The sequence below is a fragment of the Neomonachus schauinslandi genome, chromosome 10, assembly GCF_002201575.2.
Source record: "Neomonachus schauinslandi chromosome 10, ASM220157v2, whole genome shotgun sequence".
Taxonomy (NCBI): Eukaryota; Metazoa; Chordata; class Mammalia; order Carnivora; family Phocidae; genus Neomonachus; species Neomonachus schauinslandi.
This window is the reverse complement of record NC_058412.1, coordinates 86,765,157-86,788,059: the sequence shown is the minus strand read 5'-3', so window position 1 is coordinate 86,788,059 and position 22,903 is coordinate 86,765,157. Positions and strand designations below refer to the sequence as shown.

General features: G+C 36.7%; 1 protein-coding gene across 1 annotated transcript in view; it reads right to left on the bottom strand.

Annotated features, from left to right (window-relative positions):
- Nucleotides 1–12,384: 12,384 nt before the first annotated feature.
- The window catches only part of CCDC138 (coiled-coil domain containing 138), a 186,003-nt gene continuing 175,484 nt past the window's right edge, over nt 12,385–22,903 (bottom strand). Inside the window, exon 10 of the mRNA XM_044919023.1 lies at nt 12,385–12,483. Coding sequence (XP_044774958.1) covers nt 12,385–12,483 — 99 coding nt within the window. The remainder of the gene's footprint in view (nt 12,484–22,903) is intronic.

Sequence of the window (22,903 nt, the reverse complement as noted above, 5' to 3'; positions counted from 1 at the left end):
TTGCTTTTATCGGGCTCTTCAGAATAGAAACATACTCAGCATCTCAGAGGCTCATTTTCTCTCACAAAAGATGTTCTAATTCAAGTCAGGTTATGTATTAAATGCCCATTGTGTGCCTCGCAGAATTTCATTGCTAGCACACATCATTTATGTTTTCCAAAGTGCCTTTCCACCTGTTATTTTCTTCAACATTCACAGCAAGGGAGGCCAGGCATCATCATCCCTGTTAGGCCCAGGGAACTTAAGTGGCTTGCAACTTCACATGATTTCAGAGTGAAGCTCTGGCTCCTGGCAGAAAGCAGATGCCACACTCAAGGTGGGTGATTGATGAAGGACTCGCTTACAAAGAGAGGAATGGGGTCTAAGGAAACCAGAAGGGGCAGGGGAGGCAGCTGTTACCAGACCCTGGAGCCAGAGCGTGCTGGGCACAGGGGCTGCCAGACAGAGATTCCCTTGGCCTCAGGGACCCTGCAGGAAGGAGGGCAGCGATAAAGGCCCTCCCACCTCCTGACGATGCTCCCTGCTGGCCACACTCAGCAGGAAGCCCACACTGCCCAGCCTCCCAGGCCCAGGGGAGGGGTTAGCAGGGGCCAGGGCCCATCCCAGCCCTGCCACTACTGGCTGTGTGACCTTAGGGAGAGGTTACATTTAACCTCTCTGTATCTTCATCTCTTCATCTATGTGGTAGGGATGGTACAAGGACTGAACTTGGACACTGTGCTCATGATTGGAAAGGTCGTATCTGAAAAGGACTTGGCCCAGTGCCAGGTAAGGGCTCAGTAAACAGTGGATGTTCTGGTGCCTGATCTCCACCTCACCTCAAGGACCCATAATGCAGTCACTGGCACTTCTTCCAGTTTGGCCTCCTCTCAGCTAGGGGCTACAGATTTGCCCCTAGAGCAAATCTAGAGCTTTGAAAAAGTACATGTAGACCTTGTGATACGAACTATTACTTGGGCAAATTTCGTGGATTTAAAGCTATCTCCTAACTTCCTCTACATACATCTAAAGCCTTCATATTTGTGAAATGGAAGGGATGGGTTGAATCCACACTGAAATGAAATACAGGTTAGGGGCGCCTGGGTGGCTCAGTCAGTTGAGCATCCAACTCTTGGTTTCGGCTCAGGTCATGATCTCAGGGTCACGAAATTCTCTCCCTCTGTCCCCTCCCTCTCTGAAAATAAATTAATAAATCTTAAAAAAAATACAGGTAAAAATAAAAAACAGAACTGAGCACAACTGAATTCAGTAATGAGTTCTAGCTTGATAAAGGCTCTTTTTTTTTTTTTTTTAGATTTATTTATTTATTTATTTGAGAGAGAGAGAATGAGAGACAGAGAGCAGGAGAAGGAGGAGGGTCAGAGGGAGAAGCAGACTCCCTGCCGAGCAGGGAGCCCGATGCGGGACTCGATCCCGGGACTCCAGGATCATGACCTGAGCCGAAGGCAGTCGCTTAACCAACTGAGCCACCCAGGCGCCCGATAAAGGCTCTTTCTTAGCCAAGCTCCAACTGCACCACCCTTGAACCCCAACCTCACATCTTTCAGCTCTCCAGGTCTGCGCATGACTTGTCGACTGCAGGGGACTAACATTCCTTTAGATGCTCACCTCTCGGTGCCTGGCCAGGTCAGCTTAGGTGTTCAAGAACTGAGGGAATAAGGAGGTTAGGAAGAGATGGCGAGAGGGGAAAGGAGACCTGAGAAGAGAGGAACGTCATGTGGCATGTGGCATCAGAGGGGTAAGGAGGATGGCATGAGATGGAGGGTGCGAGTGGACAGAGGAGGTTGGAGGAAGAGGTTGGGGGTTTCATCTCTGCTGACACAGCAGATGGGTCCACAATGGGGGGAAGGTTTGAATAGGTAAAGACAAGAGAGAGAAATAAAGCACATGGCTTTGACCAGTAACACCTTTCCAGGAGCTTCTGCTTCTGAAGAATTCCCAACCCTGACAACCCTTCGCTGGCACAGGAAAGGATCTGAGATCAGTGTACATCCATCGGAGGGATGCCAACTCTGCATCTTGCACACATTCTGCTGCTGTCCTGTGGGCCTGTGATGTCTCTGGGCACCAGTTACCGTGGTAAAAGTGACGGGCTCGCTCTCATGCACTGTTCCACCTGCACGGCACTGCTTCCTGTCCACCCGGGGCTTTCCTTGCCTTTACTTTTCACAACAATCCTGTGAAATACCATCATTTCTCTCATTTTTTTTATTTAAACAAAACCTTTTGTGTGAATATAACACATGCACAAAAGTGCCCACCATGTAAATGCACAGGTTCATACATTATCAAGTGAATGTCTGCATAACTGCCTCCCCTGTCGTGAGATTGAACACTGCCCGCCCCCAGAAGGCCTCCAATCACAAACCTCTCCCCAGCTGTGCAACCCACCCTCTATTTTCTAGACAAATAAACTGTGACTCAGAAATGATTGCTTGGGTGGCACCTGGGTGGCTGAGCATCCAGCTCTTGGTTTCGGCTCAGGTCGTGATCTCGGGGTCATGAGATCAATCCCCGAGTTGGGCTCTGCGCTCATCCTCTTGCGATTCTCTCCCTCTCCTCCCTCTCTGCCCCTCCCCTTGCTCATGCTCGCCCTCTCTCTCTCAAATAAATAAATGAATAAAATCTTTAAAAAAAAGAAATGATGCACTGGAACACTCACTGAATGAGCCCTGAAGAGAAAACTTGTAAAGCTCTCCAAGAACAGAGAAGAAAAGGATAAAGAGAGGACAAAGATGAGAGAAAAATAAAGTTATGAAAAAATAGAGATAAGACCTAAAATATATAAGTATTTCAAAACAAAAACAAACTAGAAAAACTGGAACAGGGGTGCCTGGGTGGCTCAGTCGGTTAAGCGTCTGCCTTCAACTCAGGTCATGATCCTGGAGTCCCGGGATCGAGTCCCGCATCGGGCTCCCTGCTTGGCGGGGAGTCTGCTTCTCCCATTGACCCTCCCCCCTCTCATGCTCTCTCTCTCTCATTCTCTCTCTCAAATAAATAAATAAAATCTTTAAAAAAAAAAAAAAGAATAAATTTCTAGGGTGGGGGCACCTGGGTGGCTCAGTCATTAAGCGTCTGCCTTCGGCTCAGGTCATGATCCCAGGGTCCTGGGATCGAGCCCCACGTCAGGCTCTCTGCTCAGCGGAAGCCTGCTTCTCTCTCTTCCTGCTGCTCCCCCAGCCTGTACTCTCTCTCTCTGTCAAATAAATAAATAAATCTTTAAAAAAAAAAAAAAAGGAAAGAAAAGCTGGAACAGAATAAATAATCCAACACGATTAAGTATTCTGAGATAAAGAGGTAAAGAAAGATACAAATCTAAGTAATTACCAAGTTTCACACAAAATAAAGGGGCTCTGGATACACCATGAGTAAATTTCTAGGCTTAAATGCACGTGTACTACATTTTTCCACTTCCTAAAGGAACAAAATTCAAGCTGGCCAGTAACTTCCTACTACTTTTCACTACTAATATGAGACTTTGTGTTGTCTTTCTTGTTGATGACTAATCTTGTCAGAGATTTAGTCTTTCAAAACACCAGCTTTCAGTGTTGATCCTGTTTTATATCCTTATTGTTATGTTGCTTTATCTTTTTAATATTCCTTCCTTCCACTTCATTTATATTCACTTTTTGTTTTTGTTCCATCATCTCTTGATGTTTGGTTCACATATTTTCAGCCTTTCTTCCTTTCTGATAATTCAATTCCACATTTCTGTGTAAAAATTATTTTAGTTAGCTGCATAAGGTTTGGTTAAGTGTCATATATATTGTTTAAAGTATTTTCTAATTTCTGGTATGGTTTTGTCTTTGATCCTGTTGTTATTTAAAAGAATGCTGTAAATGTTATGAGTTTTTACATTATCTTTTTGTTACTGACCTCTAACAATTGTACTGTGGTCAGAAAATGTGCTCTTTTTAATACTGATTTCATTGAAACTTGACTTGATTTATGCCCTAATACATGGTTAATTGTTGGAAATGTTCTGTGTGCATGTAAAGAATGTGTATTGTTCAGTCAACATTCTATATATATTAAGCTTATTGCCTTGTTCAAATTTTTCATACGCTTAGTACTTTTCATGACATGATTTATTGATTACTGAAAGAGATGTATGAAAATTTCCACTTAACGATAATGGACTTGTCTTACTCTAAGTCTTTAAAAATTTTTACTATGTTTATGTTTTAAGCATATATGTATACAATTGTGATATTCTCCTGGTGAACTAAAATTTTTATCACTAGATAATGACCTATTTCTGATTTTTAAAAATTATTTACACTTTGTATTTTAGAGTTGTACCACATTTTTTTGGATAGGTCTTGTCCATATATCTTTTTTCTCCCTCTGTTTTCACTCTTTCTGTGTCCTTGAAAGCAATTTGGCTCTTGAAAACAATTTATAGCTGGATTTTTTAATCCACTCCAGTAATCATTGCCTCAACTGGTGAGTTTAATCCATTTATATTGATTGTGACTACTGATATAATGGATTAACTTCTACTATCTTATTTGGTATATATTTACCTTTTTTCCCTGCTTATTTTTTTCTTGCCTTCATTGGTAGAGTCCTCTACCTCTTTTATTAGTTTAGAAATTATTCTGTATTTAATGTTTTGGTGGTTTTTCTAGAAATTTTAACATCATGTTTAATTTAAAAGTCTGAATTACCCTACTAAGCAACATAGTACCTTAAAACATTTTAGCTCTAATTCTAACTACCTCATTCCTGAGTTCTTGTCCTGGATTTTAGTTCTTTTATAACCAAATTAAATATGGCTATTTCATAGAGTTGTTTTATTCACATATTTACCATACTCTTTGCTATGTCATCTCACCTCTTCAACTTCCTAAGACCATTTTTGCTTCTTCCTAAAGTACATCATTTAGAAATTCCCTTAAATGTAGTTTATTGGTAGTAAATATTTAATTTGCTTTCTCTGAAATATCTTTATCTTGCCACTGTTCTTGAAAGATATTTTGATGACTAGGAAAACTCTAATTTGACAGCCTTGTTTTTCAGTACATTGAAAATATTCCACCATTTAATGGATCAGTTGTTGAAAGTCATTTTCAATCTATATTGCCCCTTTGAAATTAATGTCTTATCTCTGGTTGCTTTCAAATTTCTACTCTGTTTTTGGTGTTCTTGATGTTCTTTCATCTTCTATCAATATGATGTTTTTAGATATGGATGTCTTTTTTTTTTAAGATTTTATTTATTCATTTGACAGAGAGTGAGTACAAGCAGGGGGAGTAGCGGAGGGAGGAGAAGCAGTTTCCCCACTGAGCAGGGAGCCCGATGTGGAGCTCAATCTCAGGACCCCGGGGTCATGACCTGAGCTGAAGACAGATGCTTAACAGACTGAGCCACCCAGGCACCACAATATGGATATTTTTTTATTTACCTTGCTTTTAATTCATTTGGATTCTTGAACCGGGGTACATATTTTTCATCAGTTCTCAATAATTTATTCTCAGTCATTATTTTTTCACATGCTATCTCTGCCCCATTCCCTCCTGGAACCCATTTAACATGTATATTAGATCTCCTTATGCTTTATCCTTCATGTAATATAATCTTTTAGATTTTTTTTTTCTCTATGGGCATTCTGTGTAATTTCTACAGCCAATTTTCTTTTAAACTGTATCTTTTCTAATTTCGATATTTTCACTTCTAGAAGTTACTTTTCAAAACTTGTCAATTATTAGTCTTGTTTCATTATATTTCTAATTACCTCGTTTCTTTAAAACCACTGAACATAATTTATGTTGTATTATGGTATCTCAATTGTGAGATACCATAATTTTTGTTGTTTACAATTTTTGCTCTCACTTTGTGTGTGTGTGTTGTGAACTCATGTTCCTTGGCACCTTATCTGAGGAAACTTCTAAGGTCTGGGATGCTTCTATCAGGCACCTGAAGGTAACCAGTCTGGAACTCATTTCAACCAGATTCTCTACTTAACTGTTTTGACTGCCAACATAGTGTGAATTCAAGCCCCATGTCCATGTAAATGTGGACCAGTAGTTAGGAAATCCAGGAGTGATTTCCTCCCCGGAATCAAAGCTGAGAAAGGCATTTCCACTTTCTCCCTCTGCAGAGTAGGGTTTTCCCTAATTCTATCACACAAGCTTCCTGCAGGAGTCCTAACTTTATGCAAAGATCAGTGGTTCAATCTACCATCTTGATTGTTGCAAGGCTTTGCCTTCTGCCCCGTCTGCCTACCCTGGCTACTAGGATCAGCAGGTAACTGAGGGAAAACTACTGGGCTCCAGTCCTCAATTACCCTTCTGAGTTTATGTTTATCATCATTTCTGGCCTCCAAAGTTTTTAATTTTGCCTTCTGCTCAGGGTGTGTGTGTGTAATACACTCAACATTCTTAGCTGTACTGCACCTGGAGGATAAGTGTAGTACACTACACCACTGAAAACAAAAATTTTCTATTTAACTTTACTTACTTTAGAAGTAATTACTTCTCTTCATCCAATAGATTGGGGTATTGAGAGAGAATGAAAATGCATGGACTTGAGCCACAAGTATAATATGGGTAAAAATCTAGTACTGTAAATTCATTCTTATCCCCCTTCATGTAGCAGATTAAGCTCCAGTCACAGCAGTGATAGTGGCTTAGTTCAGCTACTCAGGTCTCCTTGAGCCTGTTTCTTTTCCAATCTGTAAAATGGCAATGATTTTAACCCCTCTCAAAGTTCTTAGAAGGATTAAAAAAAAAAGTTCTTAGAAGGATTAAATCATACATGTAAAAACTCAGCTCAGTGTCCAGTACTTAAAACACTTAACAAATACCAGCTATGGCTATTTTCAAAAGCTTCTCTCTCTAATCTTGCCTGGTTAATTGTCCAAATTAGCTTTAGAATGATTTTTTCAATTTCTAAAGAGAATTCTTTTGGAATTCTGACGGAAAATAATTTTGGTTGAAATAATGAAGTAATTTGGGGAGATTTGACATCCCAACAAAATCAAGTTTCTTCAGCCAGTAACATGATGTATGTCTCCATTAAGTCTCCTTTGAGACCCTCAGCAAAGTTTGACAGTCCCTCGTTTAGGTTCTGAACATTTCTGTTATGTTTGTTTCTTATTTTATAAAAGTTTAAGTTTATTATATATACTATTAAATATGTTATTTTAAGTAAAAATAATTTCTAATTAGTTATTGCTGGAATATGTAAAAGCTTTTGCTTTTTATGTTTATTTTACAATTGGATATCTTGCTTAAGTTTTGTAAAAATCCTACGGTTTCTAGGTAATCACATCATTTGCACATGATCTTTTTCTCCTTTCCCACAGTTACACTTCCTCAGTGGACTCCTTTATTCTTCACCTTAAGCATGTACATAGTGCTTCATAGTAAATTTGTTATTGATTTCATATTCCTTTAAGCATACTGTAATAAGTTTTATCAGAGATGTAAATTGAATTATACCATTTTTAGGCAAGATGACTGCATGGTTTTCCTCCTTTAACTCTAAAAACACAGTAAAATATATTTTTCTTTTTTAAAAATTTTTATTTAATTTAATTAACATATACCGTATTATTAGTTTCAGAGGTAGAGTTTAGTGATTAAACATATTTTTTTCTACCAGAAAGCTAACCTTGTATTTCTAGAATGCATGCTAGCCTATATGATCATGGATTGTTCTGGTGATGAATGGTTGGTATTGATTTGCCCAGAATTCTTTAGATTTTTCAATCTATTTAATTCTTTCTGACTTCTTTGACAATTTTTGGTCCTGGGTTCACACTAACTGTATAAAATGAGTTAGGATGCTTTTTCTACATTCCGGGACAATTTACATGGCTTTAAATATTTCCTCCTTGAAATGGAAATTACAATTTGCCTGAAAAACACCTGGACTTGATGTCATTTTTAAAAAGAATTCATCCATAATTCATCAAAGACTTCAATGATTTTCTATTGCAGATTTCTTGGTAAGTTGTTTTCTAGAAAATAGTTAATTTCATCCAGATTTTCAAATTTATCAGCAGAGGGTAATACAGAATTTATAATTTAAAAACACACCTTTATTTATTCTAATAAATATTTTTGTTCTTTACGAGTTTCTGGCTTTTATTTTTTGCTATGACTATATATTTTTTCTTCTTCAGTGTTCTGAGAATATTTATCCTGCCTTTAATTTTAATAGTGACCTTGACATTTTCCAAAAGCATTCCTTTATCCTTCATTTCTCTAATTGTCAAAGTTAATTTTGAAATGGAACATTTTGACTCTATTTCTGATGAAAATATATAAAATTTTACCTACTTGCTCCTCCATCTGTACCTCAATCTCAGGGCCCCATTCTTAGTTTTTAACATCAGTTAATACAGTTTACCCAAATACCACTCAATTATTGCTGTTCCCATTATTTATCCTTTTGAAGAATTTAACATTTCACTCCATTTTAGAAAGAGATTTACAACAATTATTTAAATTTATTTATGATTAAGTGGTTTCAGTTTCACTACAGTCTTTTGGTATGAGGTGGATTTAATAAACCCAATTTTCTTTCATGTCTAAATTGGTTGGAATAATCTAAGTAGATTCTTTTCTCAAGAAGTGGTATAATTTCGGAACACTTACATATCTGAAAATATCTTTCTTCCATTGTCTTCACCTGTGAAGGCATCTTCACTAGGTATAAATCTTGGATTAAAAATTTCCTCTCCAAAATGCGAAGGGATGGTCTCCTATCAACTCTTGGCACGGCATGAGGCTGGCTTGTTTTTTCTTCTCTTGCAGGTTACTGGCTTTTGTTTGTTCTTGCCTTTATCCTCAAATTTTAATACTTTAAATTATAATTTGTGTCTAAATTACAGGATGTGTCTAATTATAGAATGCTTTTCTCAGTGATTTTTCTGGAACATGATGAGTTCTTTGAATCTCTACATGCAGATCTTTCTTTGGTCCCCCCAAATCTTTATTCAACTCTATCTTTGAACAATGCTTCTGCTCTACCTGTTCTGTTCCCGTTCACAAACATCAAACACCCCATGCTAAAGTGCCAACCTTTGTCCTACCATTGGCTGTCCACTAGCTTGCTGGTACCATCTCTGGGTGCTCTGCATTCTGAGAGCTGCTTTGTGTGTGTGTGTGACACTGATTCTGTTTTCTGAAGTGTCTGCTGTCCACTTTTGCTTCTGCATTCTTTAGTTCCTATAAGCGTCACCATACTCACCTTAGTCTGTTCTCTCTTTACAGCTTTCTGTTTCTGCTTCACAAATAGCATATTTTCTTATATTCTTTTGAAGAGACCAAAAGTTTCCTGAAAATTTCTCCCAGTTTCTGGAAATGAGATTATATACTGACAGAGCATAATTTTATAAGTGTTTAGGACAATGCTCCTTCTCTTTGTTTTGCAGTGTTCTGCCCAAAGTCCCACCACCTCTACCTCACCCAGACTTGTGGCTACTTCACTCATCTTTGGCTGTAGCAAGAGATATCCCTGGGTGATGGGACTAAGATATTTTTGCCTATTTTTCAGGTTTTTTTTTAAACTTTTGTTGTACATATATACTTGGTGATAATTATTTTGGAAAAAAATAAAAATAGAAAAAAATTCTTTCTTTAAAGTACTCTGTGAACAGCACAATAAAAAAATCAGTTTTTGTGAATCTAGGATCGATACAAAAGTTATGACATGAAGATGGCAAGTTAAAAGTTATGTACTTTTGCTTCTGAAAGGGGAAATTGCTAATATATTAAGAAAGAATGACAACATGATCTAATCCTCTTTCCCACACAAACACCAATTTTATTCCAAATAATCACATAATTTTAAAAATTTCCCCAAAACACTCTTACAAAAAGTAATCCCACTGTCATTAATTCTGGAAATTTCATTTTGTACATTAGTAAGTACTACCTTAGTTGAACTGAAACAGTCCAAAAATTCCACAGCTTCTATAGATTTCATCTTAAAAGTTAAAAAAAAAACCCTACTTTTCATGATAAATGATGCTACTGATAACTTTACTTGGTGGACTTTTAGTTACTTTGGTAATTTTTACAATCTTACAAATAAGCAACACACATTATTATTATGAAATAATAATAAGCCAGTCTAATGGCTTGCATTGGAGGCCAAGGAGTTGCATTTTGTCAAACCCAAATTGAACAGAGTTGAATTTAGGTTAATACAGAGAAAGGCCTGCTCTGGATGTGTTGTCCTTTGTAATTCTTGAAGCATCAGATGAATAGTAAAAAGTTCAAAGAGCTTCTTATTACTCCTGTAAGAGAACAAGTACATTAACTTAGTTGCACACTCTCAGGGAGTTTATCTGAAATGACAAGGAGAGATCATTTACTTGTAAATGTGGGCAAATGGCACCTGGTTTCAACATAGTGCAGAACATAGGTTAACTAAAGGATTAATATGCCAAGACAAACAAAATGGGCTTTAGGAGATAAGCTTAGCAGGAGGGGAAGAATGAAGGGGGGGAAATTGGAGGGGGGAGATGAACCATGAGAGACGATGGACTCTGAAAAACAAACTGAGGGTTCTAGAGGGGTGGGGGGTGGGAGGATGGGTTAGCCTGGTGATGGGTATTAAAGAGGGCACGTTCTGCATGGAGCACTGGGTGTTATACGCAAACAATGAATCCTGGAACACTACATCAAAAACTAATGATGTGATGTATGATGATTAACATAACATAAAAAATTAAAATTAAAATAAAGTGGAAAAGTATTCAAGGAAGACGAGAATATGCAGAATATGCTTTATAATACTGAAAACTGCACCCTAGTCACCATTAAAATGCTTAAGAATATTTTTTTCCCTCACAGCTAGAAAAAAACCATACTTAATCATCTTAAGTAGCAGAGGTTACCTTTGACTTAGCTCCAAAATACCTTTTCAGCCATCCTCCTTCTAATAATCAGTCAGTAATTTCATTTTCAATCATTTAGAATAATATCTAAAATATGTTTATTTCCTTGTCTCCATGTATTTACCTCTTGAAAGAGATTATCAAATAACTTATGTAACCACCCACTTAATACAAAACAATTCACATCTCTGTGGTTTTAAAGCTTTACTTTAAGACCTTCTTGCACTCACATCAGCTATTCCCAGCCCTCCTGCTGGAGCTTTGTTCTAGCTCTTCATTTACATTCATTTCAGAATGCAAACTATAACACACATCAAGAATAGTAAAATGCTTTGGCTCAAGGGAGTACATAAAAAAAATCCCACAAATTAAGAGCTAAGACCCAATTAAACCTAAATAATGTTACTGCAGCTTTGTGGTACCACAGGTAAACTATAATAGGTCTTCCTGAGAATTTACCGGATACAAATCAAGACAACCATGGTACAGTCTGCAAGTGAAGGAAGACAAAGAATTGATAAGCTTAACTGATGCCAGTCCAAAACTTGCTGAGTTGAGTATGAGGTTACAATTCGACAATTAATAATTTACTGTGGTGTGGTACTGTGTGCTAGGCAGCAAGGAGAACATATGGACCCACTGTCACACACCTACAAATAATTTTAAGAGGTATTGATTATATTTACTATTCAAGTACACTGAGATCTGATAAAATACCTAAGTTCACTACCATGCAAATTACAGGTGAGGGGAAAGGAAAGGGGCAGAGGAGCTAAACCAAAACCAAAATTTTACTGTTATAAACATGAGATGAGACAGGTGTTTAATTTGCCTCAAAAGAAACACTAGACGCTACCAAAATTAGGAAAATGAAGCTTAAAATCTATGTCCTTTATTTATAATTTAATAACTGGTTATATCAATGTTTGCATCAGGGGAAAGAAGAAGAAATGCAAAAGGAAAGCCTTTAATTCTTACAATAAAATCCAAATTAGTGGCACAACAAGCCCATAATTATTTCCTAAAATAAACCAGTTAACAGTTATCATTTTATATCTCTTCTACCTGCTTCATTCTCAGTCCCTAAATTCATTTCAATACATCAACAGGATCTGCAGATAAACTTTTAACATCTTTTATTATTTTCACTTGTGGTATTACAGAGTATCAGTGTGCAGTAATTCACTCTAATACTACCACTTGGTTGCTAAAAACTGCTCTTAGTTTTGCATACTCTGTGGTACCTAAGGTTTGTTTAGCAGAAATGAACTACGGAAACAAGACATTCCTAGATGAACGCTCTAATTCTCATCTGTCACTAAGTATGTATCTTAGACATGCATTAATATTTCATGAATCTCAAGATTCTACATTTATTGGAACCTGTGATTTAATAAAGTTGAATGAGTACAGGATTCAGAAAGGCCTAAATGATCACAATAAGAGATCTTTCAATAAAAAAAATCTTAGAAATAAAAAAAATTCTTACTTGATTTTGGAAAGTTTCTGCAGAATAATACTGAGCTTTTCTAGTATTTGAAGATCAAGCTTAGGGGTTCGAAGCAGCACAGAGCAAGTACGAAAAAATAAAGTGTTGCTACAGGCTTCCAGGAAAGGCTGCAAGGATTCTGCAAAACAAATCACCAGTGCTTTACTGTTAGGGTGTAGCTAAAAAGGAAATTAATAACAATTCATAAATATTAATTTGGATTTTCACTCTTTTCATACTTAAACTTTGGAGCAAAAATACCATCATTTGAAAAATTAAAATCTCCACTGGCTCTTGTTGAGCAACGCAAACCAAAGATAAGACTATTTTCCCTAATATCCAACTTCCACTAGGCAGTATTTAGCAGAAATCCCATGTTTGGAAGAATGGGGGAAGATAATTTCTTCAAAAAGTTCATAGCAGTAGGCTGAGTTTAAATAATTAGCAATAAGAAATATTTTGGGGATAGCAATTTTTGAAAAACCTACATTTAAGAACTTTGAGTGTTATGACAATTTACATAATCAATGGCTAGGGAACAACTTCTTAAGCACAAAAGTCAAAGGGTGAAAAGATTCATAAAAGGTGAAAAATTTTACAAAATATAAAATTTTAATATCTATGTAAAAAACAATTACAAAACTTAAAAGGCAAAAGCTCTGAAAGACAAAAGCAAAACAAAAGGGAAATGTCAAACTTGAAGCAGAGGCATTGGGAGGAAATCCCCTTGTAATGTATTTGCTAGAAGACTGATACTGTTAAAAATAAAAGCTCTTATAAATCAGTAAGAAAAAGATGGACTTAATATTTTTAGTAATGAACAAAGGGCACAAGGAAGAAATCACGATGGAATAAATATAATAAAAATAAAAATAAATTAAAAATATTCATGAATAATGAATAAATATTCATTTAAAATATTCAACCTCAGTAGGAATAAAATAATTGGAATTTGGCAAATTTGTATCAAAAGCCTTATAAGTAGGTATATCCTTCGATTCAGCAATTCTGCCTCTAAAAAATGTGTCTGAATCAAATGTATGCAAAGGTTTGAGAATAAGGGCCACAGTAAAGTTTGCAATAGCGAAAACTAAAAGATCTGTTAAAGTGGTTATTAGTTGAACACAATAATGCATAAAAATGTTTTGTAAGGTGTAAATCACTAGTATAGGTCATTAGGAAAGCTTGAAAAGAAACAAAAATCATAGAAAAATAATAAATTATGGCTTTTAAAGTAGTTAAATTCCTATGTAAAAAGCCTCTGTAAAATTCAGAGGCTCCCACAGTGAATACAGGACTTTATTTCACACAGATAAATAAGTCAGTAACTACAAAGGACATTGAAATATGATAGCTTTGTATTCATCATTCTTTTTGAATCCATAAGCACAGCTTAAAAGATTGTCTTTACTGAGTAAAATAAACTATTCAATAATAAAACCAACAAAATCCACACTAGTAAAGTCAGAGCAATGTTATGATAACAGAAAATGAAAGGTGCTACATGCTAGCAGTGGACCACGAGGACAGTGGTCACTTTTCCTCTGCACGTTACCACGTAGTAAAAAGTAGGAGGAAAAAACGTAATACTTTCCCCACAGAGTCTAACCCAAGTACGGACTACACTTAGTTCACCGAAAGTCATGTGCGTGTTTGGGTGTCTATATGTGTGTGTGCATGTGTGTGCATGTGTGTGTGCGTGCACATGTAGGTATCTCAGTTACAGGATCTTCTTAAAGAATGAAAATGTAGGTTAAAAATACAGCACACATAATCTACAAAAAACATTTTTATTATTATTTTTTTAAGTAGGGTAGGCTCCACACCCTGCATGGAGCTCAACACAGGGCTTGAACTCACGACCCTGAGATCAAGACCTAAGCTGAAATCAAGAGTCAGAGGCTTAACAGACAGACCCACCCAGGTGCCCCAATCTACAAATCATTAAAAATGCACTGACTGAAACTTCAAGCAGCTGCATTAAAAAACTGCACACAGTTTTCTTATTTCAGATCCTGAGACATATGATTTATGTCAACTCTGAACAAGAAAGGTAACTATATTACATGGCTAACAGATTTTAAATCAATGGATAAAGAACAATCATGTAAGTCACTACCAGAAAATCCACTGAGGTTTCTTAACCCCCCTACAGTCTACAATATCGATCTACGGTATGTTCTCAATTTAAAAGCCTAAAAACCACATAAAAAAGTTATAATGGTTTTTTGTATAGTTGACCCTTGAACACCTCGAGTTTGAACTACACAGGGCCACGTATACACAAATTTTTTTCAATAAATACAGTACAGTACCGGAAATGTATTTTTTCTTCCTTATGATGTTCTTTAGCTTACTTTGTTGTAAGAATACAGCATATAATACATATAACATACAAAATATGTGTTAATCTGGGGTGCCTGGGTGGCTCAGTCATTAAGTGTCTGCCTTTGGCTCAGGTCATGATCCCAGGGTCCTGGGATTGAGCCTTGCATTGGGTTCCCTGCTCCGTAGGAAGCCTGCTTATCTCTCTCCCACTCCCCCTGTTTATGTTCCCTCTCTCACTGTGTCTCTCTCTGTCAAATAAATAAAATAAAATATTTAAAAAAAAACAACAAAAAATCCCCCAAAATATGTGTTAATCAATGGTTCATGTTATCAGAAAGGCTTCCATTCAACTGTAGGCTGTCAGTAGTTGTTTTTGGGGAGTCAAAGGTTATATGCAGATTTAAAACTGCATGGGGGATGGGTGTCCCAACCCCAGCATTAATTGTATAAAGTGGCATGAAAGAGAGTGTGTCTTCCTTTATTTTACTATACTTTATATGTAAATCAAGTCTTGGAATGAACAAAGCACACACATTTAAGGGTTATTACCAAAAGCCCCAAGTAAACATTGCCAAATAAAAGTGAACTTCCTTGTATGACCTCTATAATGGAAAAAAGCCAAGACCAACCAAAAACTTAAATATATAAGCATATTTAAAATGTGAAGCTTGTAAAGGTCTTTTAGAAGTAAAAGAAGTTCACTGGTTTGATTTCCAACCATTGTTTTAAATCTATGAAAAAGACATAAAAAGAAAGGAAATTCTGATATTCTTATATGCATTGCATTAGGTTTAACTCTAAGACTGAAACACTGCAGTTTTAACATTTTTTCATTACTCCGATGTTCAAATTCATTACATCTTTTAACCTTAGAAGAACTTCAATTTGAATAAAGGTGGCTAATACAAAAGTGGGGGAAAAAAATTGAAGGCCCAATAGGCTAGGTGACTTGTCTTCTAAAATTCATGTAACACTGGATAAATTACTTAGCATGTCTTCACTAATTTCTACATTAAAATGGAAAGATAAAACTGCTTGAGAGAATTTCTCTCCCCTAATACCTAGTCATAAGAATCAAAAATTTAAGACAACCCCCCCCCCAAAAAAAAAACCTTTACCTATAACAACCAAAAAAGGGGCAGAAGTCAAAGTCACAAACCTTAAAAAATGTTCTAGGATATAAACGTAAAATTCTGGAGTGGAGAAGAGTTAGAAGTGTGGCCAGCGTTCTAGCCCACCTTAACCACCCTTCTTCCATATCATATACTGGGGTTGACAAAACCTTGGGAATTCTTACTAATAACCCCCAGACCTGAGGAAGAACAAACGAAACAGCTGTTGTTACCTTTTCAATCTTCTGACTGGAAAACAGAGAAATGGGTTGCCAGGGGGGAGCGATCTGAAAATAACATTCCTGAATACACACTGCACTGGGAAGTCAGTCTAAAGCCAAAAGAATTTCTCTATGGGAACAGGATACTCATACCTCCCACTTTCCTAATTAGGTGAAATGAGCCCAAACAAGATATTTAGTCAAATCTCAGAAGTAAGAACAGTCCTGAGAATCTAACAGCATGTTATCACTACACCTATGGGGCACAGAAAAAACATATATATTAAGGACAATGGCTTTTAAACTGTAGCTCAGAAGGGAGAAGAGAAAACTGGACTTGGCTATAGTGGTAAGAAGAGGGTGCCCCATGCCTTCTATGAGGACACACAGAAAGTGTGGACAAGGAAGTCCACCTAAGAACAAGACTAGAAGCAGTATGGCAACCTGGCATATGTATTACATCAATCAATCAATCAGTCAATCAACCAATAAGAAAGGATTATAGCAATGTACAAGACAGTCAAATGTAAAAGAAAACACAACTCAAAAAACAAAACAGATTTCCATAAGAGTTTTGAAGATATATACCTAGCAAAAACATGGCTAGTCAATAAAATAAGAAAAGATGATAAACAATAGGATTTTAAAAAGAGAGAATTTAAAACAAAGACAAAAAAAAAAATAAAAAGAGAGAATTTAAAAACCACTATTAAAAAACATATTTAGGGGGGCCTAGGTGGCTCAGTTGATTAAGTGTCCAATTTGATCTTAGGGTCATGAGTTCAAGCCCCACATTGGGCTCCACACTGGGTATGGAGCCTACTTAAAAAAACAAACCAAAAAAAACCTGCTAAATCACAAAACTGAAATGATATAGCTGAAAATTAGATTACTATCATAAAAATTTGAGATAATCATAAACAATACAAATGAAAATGATGCAAAGACATAATTAGGAAAGAAGAAGAAATAATTAGAAAGAAATCAAGATATGGAAGACCATCAAAAAAAGATCCAAAATAAGGATAATTTGTATTCTTGATATCAAGTTAATAAAATAATATATATTATAGTTTACCCTTGAACAACATAGGGTTTACAGGTGCTGATCCCCCCAGCCCCACACAATCAAAAATCTGTGTATAGCTTCGGACTCCCCAGAACTTAACTACTAACGGCCTACTACTGAGCGGAAGTCTTACCAAAAATAAATAGCTGATAACCATATACTTTGTATGGTATATGTATCATATACTGTATTCTTAAAGTAAGCTAGAGAAAAAAAGTTTAAGAAAACCATAAGGAATTGAAAGAATTATTCACCACAATCAAGTGGGATTTATTCCTGGGTTGCAGGGGTGGTCCAATATTCACAAATCAATGTGATACACTACATTAATAAAAAAAAGGGATAAGGACCATATGATCCTCTCAATAGATGCAGAAAAAGCATTTGATAAAATACAGCATCCATTCTTAATTAAAAACCCTCAACAAAGTAGTTATAGATGGAACATACTTCAACATCATAAAGGCCACCTATGAAAGACCCACACCTAATATCATCCTCAATGGGGAAAAACTGAGAGTTTTTCCACTACAGTCAGGAACAAGACAGGGATGTCCACTCTCACCATTACCATTTAACATAGTATTGGAAGTTTTAGCCTCAGCAGTCAGACAACAAAAAGAAACAAAAGGCAACCAAATTGGCAAGAAGGAAGTCTTTCACTATTTGCAGACAACATGATACTCTATGTAGAAAACCCAAAAGACTCCACCAAAATATTGCTACAACTAATACACGAATTCACCAAAGTCACAGGATATAAAATCTATGTACAGAAATCTGTTGCCATTTCTATACATCAATAACAAAGCAGGAGAAAATGAAATCAAGGAATCAATCCCATTTACAATTGCACCAAAAACCATATGATACCTAGGAATAAACCTAACCAAAGAGATAAAAGATCTGTACTCTGAAAACTATAGAACACTTATGAAAGAAGCTGAAGAGGACACAAAGAAGTGGGAAAAAATTTCATGCTCATGGACTGGAAGAACATTGTTAAAATGTCTATACTACCCAAAGCAATCTACACATTTAATGCAATCCCTATCAAAATACCACCAGCATTTTTTCACAGAGCTAGAACAAACAATCCTAAAATTTGTATGGAACCACAAAAGACCCTGAATAACCAAAGCAATCTTGAAAAAGAAAACCAAAGCTGGAGGCATCACAATTCCTGACTTCAAGCTGTACTGAAAAGCTGTTGTCAAGACGGTATGGTACTGGCACAAAAACAGGCACACAGATTAATGAAACAGAATACAGAACCCAGAAATGGGCCCACAACTATATGGCCAACTAATCTTCAACAAAACAGGAAAGAATATCCAATGGAAAAAAGACAGTTTCTTCAACAAATGGTGTTGAGAAAACTGGACAGCCACATGCAGGAGAATGAAACTGGACCACTTTCTTATACCATACACAAAAATAAATTCAAAATGGATGAAAAACCTAAATGTGAGCTAGGAAACCATCAAAATCCTAGAGGAGAACACAGGCAGCAACCTCTTTGACCTTGGCCCCAGCAACTTCTTACTAGACACATCACCGTAGGCAAGGGAAACAAAAGCAAAAATGAACTACTGGGACTTTATCAAGATAAAAACCTTTTGCACAGTGAAAGAAACAATCAATAAAACTAAAAGGCATCCTAAGAATGGGAGAAGATATTTGCAAATGATATATCGGGTAAAGAGTTAGTATCCAAGATCTATAAAGAATTTATCAAACTCAATACCCCAAACACAAATAATCCAGTTAAGAAATGGGCAGAAGACAAGAATAGACATTTTCCCAAAGAAGACATACAGATAGCTAACAGACATATGAAAAGATGCTCAACATCACTCATCATCAGGGAAATACAAATCAAAACCACGATGAGATACCTCACACCTGTCAGAATGGCTAAAATCAGCAACACAGGAAACAACAGATATTGGTGAGGATATGGAGAAAGGGTACCCTCTTACACTGTTGGTGGAATGCAAACTGGTACAGCCACTCTGGAAAACAGTATGGAGGTTCCTCAAAAAGTTAAAAATAGAGCTACCCTACAACCCAGCAATTGCACTACTAGGTATTTACCCAAAGGATACAAAAATACAGATTCGAGGGGTACATGCACCCCAATGTTTATAGCAGCCTTATCAACAACAGCCTAACACATATAGGCTATATGTGCATATATATATATATGCACACACACAATGGAATATTACTCAGCCATCAACAAGAATGAATTCTTGCCATTTCCAATGACGCGGATGGAGCTAGCATGTATTATGCCAAGTGAAATAAGTCAGTCAGAGAAAGACAAATACCATATGATTTCAGTCATATGTGGAATTTAAGAACAAAACAGATGAACATATGGAGGGGGGAAGAGGGAGGGAAACAAACCATAAGAGACTCTTAATGAAAAATAACAAACTGAGGGTTGGGGCGCCTGGGTGGCTCAGTCGTTAAGCGTCTGCCTTCGGCTCAGGTCATGATCCCAGGGTCCTGGGATCGAGCCCCGCATCGGGCTCCCTGCTCCGCGGGAAGCCTGCTTCTCCCTCTCCCACTCCCCCTGCTTGTGTTCCCTCTCTCGCTGTGTCTCTCTCTGTCAAATAAATAAAATCTTAAAAAAAAAAGAAAAGAAAAATAACAAACTGAGGGTTGATGGAGGGGAGGTGGGTGGAGAATAGGCTAAACAGTGATGGATATTAAGGAGGGCACTTGTTGTGATGAGTACTGGGTGTTGTAAGTGATGATCACTAAATTCTACTCCTGAAACCAACATGTTAACTAACTAGAATTTAAATAAAAATTTGAAAAAAAAAAATCATAGGAGGAGAAAATACACCTATGGTACTATACTATATTTATAGAAAAAAAAAATCCACATAGAAGTAGACAGGCACAGTTCAAACCTGCGTTGTTCAAGGGGTCAATTGTATATGTGAAATGCTAAATGAACAAAGAAGTGGATGTGCAGATTGAAAAAGCACAACAGTGACCCAGGAAAAATTGCTTCAGAACATTCAACAGCAAGATCTACCCTAAACTTCAAAGATAAAATAGTCATTAGCTCCCTAAGCGAAAGAATAAGTTATCACTAACAGGGAAAAAATCAGACTGTCCTTTCACTTCTCTGCAACAGTAAAAGCACAGTTTACAAAGTTCTGAATGAAAGGGAAGGGAGCAATCAAGAGATTATTCAAAAATAAAAACACAGAAATGTAGAAGTTACAGTAAAAGAACTATTCTTGAGCACTGATTATAACTGAATGTAAAACTAATATAAAGCAAAGTAATAAGAAAACCAACATGAAGCACATGTGCAAATTGTGGTCACAAAACAGAATGAAAAATATAAACTGCAATAATGTAAAAAAAAAAAAAACAACTAAAAAAGTCAGGAAGTGGAGGAAGGGGAGATGAAAGTGCACTAGTGCTGCTATCTTCATCTTTCCTAGCTGGGAGCCAATACATTTCTAAAACTGAAAACAGTATTTAAAAGATAGGATACACTAAAATGACTAATATAGTAGGGGTGCCTGGGTGGCCCAGCTGGCTGAACGTCTGACGTGCGGTTTTGGCTCAGATCATGATCTCTTGGGTCATGGGATCAAGCCTCGCATCAGGCTCCATGCTCTGCATGGAGTCTGCTTGGGATTCTCTGCCTCTCTCTCCCTCTGCCCCCCTCCCCCCTGCTTGCTCACACACTCTCTCTCTCTAAATTAACTAATTTACTAGTTAATTAATTTTTTAAAATGACTACTAAGGTAAATTTTGTTATATTATTTTACAATTAAAAAAAAGAAAAAGAGGGGCGCCCGGGTGGCTCAGTTCGTTAAGCGTCTGCCTTTGGCTCAGGTCATGATCCCAGGGTCCTGGGATCAAGCCCTGCATCAGGCTCCTTACTCGGTGGGGAGCCTGCTTCTCCCTCTCCCTCTGCCTTCTGCTCCCCCTGCTTGTGCTCCTTCTCTTTCTCTGTCAAATAAATAAATAAAAATATTTTTAAAAAAGAGAGAGACTCAATACTTTTTACCTTTTCTTAACAGAAGGAATTTGTGATATAAAATACTTATAACTCAAATCCATTTCATTTTTCCTGTTAAATAGATTTCAGTATGCTAACTGAAATTTAAATAAAAACTTGAAAAAATAGATTTCATTAAGTACATGTATAACAAAACCCATTTCTTTTTTTTTTTTTAAAGAATACAAGATCTTTTTTTTTTTTTTAAAGATTTTATTTATTTATTTGACAGAGAAAGACACAACGAAAGAGGGAACACAAACGGGGAGTGGGAGAGGGAGAAGCAGACTCCCCGTCGAGCAGGGAGCCCGATGCGGGACTCGATCCCGGGACTCCAGGATCATGACCTGGGCCGAAGGCAGTCGCTTAACCAACTGAGCCACCCAGGCGCCCACAAAACCCATTTCTATAAAAGTATTTTCATCTGTTTATCCATTCATCAATATTCTCATATGTACACAACTACAGAAAGGTATCTGAAATAACATTTAATGATGGTCATTTCTAAATGATAAAGTTTATGGTGATGTTTGAAAAAAAACAACACATTTTCTACATTTCTCCTTAGCCTCATTTTATTTAATTTCTAAGTTGTGGTTAAATATGCAAAAAACTTACACTTCAGCCATTTTTAAGTGTACAGTTTGTTAGTATTAAGTACATTCACATTGTTGTGCAACCATCCATCTCCAGAAATTTTCCATCTTCCCTAAAAGAAACTGTACCCATTAAACACTAACACCCACTTCCATCTGTCTCCCCAGCTCCAGGCAACCAACATTCTACTTTCTCTCTTTATAGATTTGACTATTCTAGGTATCTCGTGTAAGTGGAATCATATAAAATCTGTCTTTTTGTGTCTGGCTTATTTCACTTAGCATAATGTCCTCCAGGTTCATCCAAGTTGTAGCAGGTGTCAAAATTTCCTTCCTTTTTAAGGCTGAATAATATTCCATTTTATGTATATACATTTTCCCTTGCTGCTTTCAAGATTCTCTCTTTGATTTCTGACAGTTTAATTATCATGTGTCTTCACTGCGGGCTCTTTGGGTTTTTCCTGAAGTTCAAGTTCACTGAGTTTTGGAATTCAGTGAGTTTCTTAGATTTGTAAAACTATGTCTTTCCTCACATTTGGTAAGTTTTCAGCCATTATTTCTTCCAATAGATTATTGAAGGGGCAGATTATTCTGCCCTTTTCCCTCTCTTCTTCTACCATGATATGTATATTGATCTGCTTGATGATGTCCCATAAGTCCTTTAGGCTCTGCTCTGTTTCCCTTTTCTTTATTCTCTCTTCTTTTTGCTCCTCAGTCTCTATAAGTTCAAATGCCCTGTCTTTTAGTTCACTGATTCTTTCTTGTGCTTGTTTAAATTCACTATTGAAACTCTCTAGTGTTTTTTCAGTTCAGTCACTGTATTTTTCAGCTCCAGGATTTCTATTTGGTTCCTTTTTATAAACTCTGGCTCTTTGTTGAAATTCTCACTTTTTCATACACAGTTTTCCTGATTTCATTTGGTTCTTTGTGTTTTCTTTTAGCTCTTTGAGTATATTTAAGACAGTTGCTTTAAAGTCTTTCCTGAGTGAGTTTCTTTGCATGTTTCTTTGGGGATGTTTTCTCAAGATTTATTTATTTTTTTGAATAGGCCGTGTTCCCTGTTTCTTTGTATGCCTTGTGATTTTTTTGCTGAAAACTTATCATTTGAAAAACAGCCACCTTTCCTAGTCTTTGCAGACTAGTAGGGAAGATCTTCTTCGTTAATTAGCAGTCCCCTGGGCCCTTGGAACAGTGCAG